Genomic DNA, 5,170 nt, shown 5'->3' on the forward strand with positions numbered 1-5,170 from the left:
ATGCCCAATGGTTGACTCGACCAATCATGCAGCGCTCCACACGCCAAAGACATGAACCTCCTGTCGTCTGGTACGCGAATGTTGCCGATATGGACTTGGCATATCTCGAGTGAGAACGGCCATTATTGTGTACTGGTTTTTGTGTTAGAAATAGTTGAAGCATGGCTGCAATAGGCTGTAGATATAATATCTTTCGCTTGAAAGTGGGGTCACTTGATTTTTCTTAAAGCAACGCTATACATTGACGTAATGAGGATTTGAAAGATAATTTTGGAAATATTAGCACCAAAGTCTTGAATGATAAGTATTATGCCTAACTGGCACTGAGTAATCAGTGATCCGCGCTGATTAAACCAGTGACGCAATTCCACTGAGGAACCAGTCAAATATCACTGATTGTCCGTGAAACACTTCTCGCTGTTTCAACAAGTGAAATGATGCTACTTAATTTCAAAAGAGTGTATTTGGAATTTCGTCTTTCAGTGTAGAATTCTTTGTGAAATAATTTGTTTTATTTTTGAAATACATTCTACAGTTATTATGATCAATTTATTCACATACTAGTATAAAATTTTTTTGCCAACTTAAAAAATATGGATAAGCCGAATGGTTTAAACGCGTCTTTAATAAATATCAAATGGTTTACATGCCCAAGTAACAGCTTACTAATCTAGTTTTTGGACAAAATAATTATTTCCTTAAATCACGTAAGAGCCGAGTTTTTTGTACATGCATACAATGCTTCATGTCCGCATAGTAAATAAATGCAACAATATTTATAGTGTTTTACATCTTTTATAATTTGAAGGCAAAGTTCTCTTGTACATGTTTCGAAAAAATTGAAAATTATGGAATTTTGAAACACTTTTTGTATTATTTTTATAGGTTTTTTTTTATTGTAAGCAACAATAATTCTTAATAACAGCAAAGGGAATGTAAATTTTCTATGACTAATTTTCCATCATAGAAATTTTCTCTACGATTTACATTTTCATCCAGAAATGAGAAAACCTAATCGACTAGATACAACATTCTTAATATTTTTCATTCATATTTTTTAAGCTGTACATTTTTTATGAACAGTAAAAATGAAATATTAATAACGGAAAAAGCATTGAAAATTTTTAAGAATAATTTTTATTTATGTAAATTTTCTCCACGTTCTACGTTCTCATCAAGAAAACCTACACCAGTAGATACAGTGTTCCTGATATATCTGATTTATATTATTCGAAAGTTGTACATTTTTTATTGAAAGCAAAAAGTAATTTTTAATAATGGCAACAATAATATAACATTTTTAAGAATAATTTTAATTTAGGGCAATTTTTACGACGTTTCACGTTTTCATACAGAAAGCCTAACCGAGTAGAAACGATATTCATAATATTTTTTACTTATATTTTTCTAAAGTTCCACATTTTTTATAAAAGAGTCATTATCGTTTAAGGAAATTTTTACCATGTAAGACAGATTTATTATCGATTTATTTATTCGATTCACAAAAGACAATAGAGAAATTTGTAAAATTTTCTGTGTATCACAAAAATATTATTTGTTAGCAATATTATCACCAATAAAACGAAATTTCGTTTGTGTAGTAATATCCCTCTACTACAAAACATTTGCGCTTTTTATTGGAGCTAAAATTTACAAAAGTATTTTTTTTAACATTGTAGACCTAAGAAAATATGTTTGAGAATAATATTCTTTTTTGAAAATGTTAGCACTCCATTGAAATATTGATGTTATAGAAACTAGATTCAATTTTAGGACCGATAAGGATAACATTTGTTTTATGCAAAAGAAATTTTTTGGTGAATATAATGGGATAAAGCAGATACAGTTTGAATTTTGCAAGAAGAACGAAGTTAAAGCAGTACAACATTATTCACATGTAAAAAATAATGTTCGGTAATCTTTGTAGTAAACTGTGAAAGAAGTAAAAAATTTTATTTCATTCATTTTCTTAACGTGTTTGCTTAAGATATTAGGGTTTGATATCAAGTGCCAAGAAGTTTTCTTTTATAAAGTATTGAATCAATTATATAGTAAGGTACTCGCTTAAGCTTTTAGAATTATGTTTAATACTAATCATATTTTTGTAAATTTCTCGAATAATATCTCTGATGATGCAATAGAAGTAAAATACTTGTTACCAAAAGAGTTACACTTTTTTAAATACTAATAATATTTTTTCTTTAAATGACACCACTTGGTATTGTAAATAATGCATGAGCAAAGAAACATTAATAAAGTTAGGGTGTTTCGACTTTCCGCCGTTGGAGGGCGACAGGCCTCGGGCCCATTTCTTGTTTTTCTATCAGGGGAGCCGGGACGCTTCACCCTGAGACGTGTGTATGTACCCTGCACATGACATAGAACTTCTCGGAAAAACGTGTCCCATCCCCAATTATCAATCTCTTGAATTTAAAAAGTTAGATTAGACATGATGCCCTCTATTTATTAATATAGGTCTCGCTTCCTATCTAATTTCTTCACCCAACAAAGAAATTTTTCAAAGGACCCCTCTCTAAATTCCCCAGGGTACTGAGCCGGGAAAAGTACATGAAAAGTACGATTTAATTAATTCATCTGTCCTTTTAAAATGACTAGAATTTTTAAAACTAATACAATTTTGAAAACTAGTAAAATTTGGAATAATAATGAGATTAGAAAATTGTTGAAAATAAGTCAATTTAATAAAGTTTTTGAAAAAAAATTTTGAAATTCAAACAAAATAATTGGAAAATGTTTCTAAGTTCCTAGAGTACAGACCAAACCCCCAAAATAATTTGGAAAATTTTTGAGATCGGTAAAATTTTGAAAGTTAGTAAAGTTGATGAAGTTTTTGAAAATCAGTAAAATTTTGAAAATTATCAAATTGAAAAAAAATTTGTTTAAATAAAAATGTTTTCAAAATTAGTAAATTTGAGAAAGTTTTTGAAAATTAGGAGAAATTTAAAAAATCGAAAAATGGTAAAATTTTGAAAAATCACTTTAGTTGATAAAGTTTTTGAAAATTAGAACAATTTTTAAAATCAAAAAAATTTTGAAAATTTTGGTATTTTTGTAGGATACATGTCAACCCCCAAGCCGAATTCTCCAGAGTACCTGTCTTGCCCCCCCCCCCACTCCAAATTTCCCATATATCTGTCATGGCGGATCCCCACTACAAATTTTCTATAATATCTATCATAGCGGACCCCCACTCCAAATATTTGTCATAGCGGACCCCCCACTCCAAATTCTCCATAATGTCTATCATGGCAGACCCCGCCTCTCGAAATTCTCCATAATATCTGTCATGGTGGACCCCCCACTCCAAATTCTCCATAGAGTACACTATCTACTCATATAGAATACATGAGTGACCTAATTTTCGCGATGATTATTGTCGCCACAGAGGTATCCAGAAGAATTTCGTAAAGGCTAGTATGCGTAGCCGGAACAATATACATTTTTGTGAAATTACAAGGGAAATAAAAATATATGTCCACTAAATTAAGTTCCAGCTTCTATCCGTGGCTGCAATTTCTGATAAGATTGACTGCAAAATTGGCAAAATTTACAAACAAACATAACATTTTTTTGGAAAATATACATTGTAATGAAATGTAAGTAAATTAAATTACGTAATGTTCTAAGGTAGGACAGATTCGTTTTCTCTTCCTAAATAGTTAGGTGAGTTAATGCGGGACAAAACACAATAAATCGAATTTTTCTTTTTTTTTTTTTTAAACTTTTTAAAGATAAATTGCAGAACAAAAGTAAATATTATGAACCTTAATGCAAACTAAAAATCTTCTTTCCAAATTTGTATCATTTATGTTTTATTTTTCAGAATTTAAAAGAAATTTTCCTCACAAAAAAGCTTCAAATGCATTTAGTTTGGGACTCTTTCAACAGGAAGATGTGGTAACATTAACTTTCGACTTGCCTATGAACGAAATTCATATTCATTCTAACGATGAATTGGCCACGTTACTTGTAATCAATCATTGTATTAAAAAAATGCCTGATAAAGGAACTGAAAGTCTTTATATCAATATTGAACAAGATAAAATGCATCTTATTTTCGATGTTATGAAGGCCTATTCGAATAGTTGCCTCCGAAGTAAAAATATAAAGGTAAATTTTTTGCTCATGATTGATAATAACTTTATATAATCTATTTAATAGGTCCACTGCAGCAGCCCATCCACGGCTTATTTTTTGTACCAGCTAAGCGCATTAAATTTTACGTCAAATACGGTTTTTTGTATCACAAATTAACAATGTTATGACACAAAACTATAAGAATTTTTAAAATTGTTACCAGATAAGAGGGGCTGGACCCGGAAAAAGGTCCAGAAATAGATTTCCGAACACAAATTAAGCATTTATTTCTGTAGGTCGAATATTCATTTTCATTATGTGTTCAATATATTATTAATTAACAATGGCAGAAAGTTATGATTTTCATATTTTTTATTTCAAAGTTTCTTTTCTTCACTTCGTGAAGTAACACAATAGCGAAGGTCGCGTATGGAACGTATCAGCAATTGTATATGATACTGAATTATCATCAATTAACGATATCCTAACTAGTGTGGGCTATATACCTGTAGCTTGTATGTATTTAATGTAATTTTAATGATCTGGATACTATTTTAGATATCTTTTTTGCTCAAATTACTTATAAGTCCTCTTTTATAAGTGATTTTTCTTATAGGTGTGTAAATTGATTGCTTCTTCAAGTTAAATGTTTGTAGCTAATGTTTTTGCATAAAAACTAATTCTTTTTTAAAATAAAAAACTATTATAAGGCTAATTAATACAGTCTGCCAAGTTAAAGCGTGGGTGGCTTTACTCGCAGTCGGTAAGGTGTATCGACATGATTTTGGTGTCAAAATATTAAGAAGAGCTCCCTCTTTCATGCTTTTTGATTTAACATTCAGTTTGCTTTCAATTCTCATCTTGTTACCACGTTACAAAAAATGAGTTCCGTATATGTAGGTGCAATCTCCCAAACCCATGTTTCGTGAAACAACCCCAGAGATGCACTTTTACCGGATGTTTTACAGTTCGCTGCACTAATCTTGAGGTTGAATGTGTCCAGGCATGTAATGACGTCACGTAACCCCAAACAGAAGCCTCGTCGGTGAATATTACCTCGTCCCAATCTCGA

General features: G+C 30.7%; 1 protein-coding gene across 1 annotated transcript in view; it reads left to right on the forward strand.

Moving 5' to 3' along the window:
* The window catches only part of LOC117174117 (protein PTHB1), a 989,848-nt gene that overhangs the window by 797,913 nt on the left and 186,765 nt on the right, over nucleotides 1–5,170 (forward strand). The window contains exon 12 of the mRNA XM_033362889.1: nucleotides 3,845–4,131. Within this exon, the coding sequence (XP_033218780.1) occupies nucleotides 3,845–4,131 (287 nt within the window). The remainder of the gene's footprint in view (nucleotides 1–3,844; nucleotides 4,132–5,170) is intronic.

Source organism: Belonocnema kinseyi, chromosome 6 (assembly GCF_010883055.1).
Source record: "Belonocnema kinseyi isolate 2016_QV_RU_SX_M_011 chromosome 6, B_treatae_v1, whole genome shotgun sequence".
NCBI lineage: Eukaryota > Metazoa > Arthropoda > Insecta > Hymenoptera > Cynipidae > Belonocnema > Belonocnema kinseyi.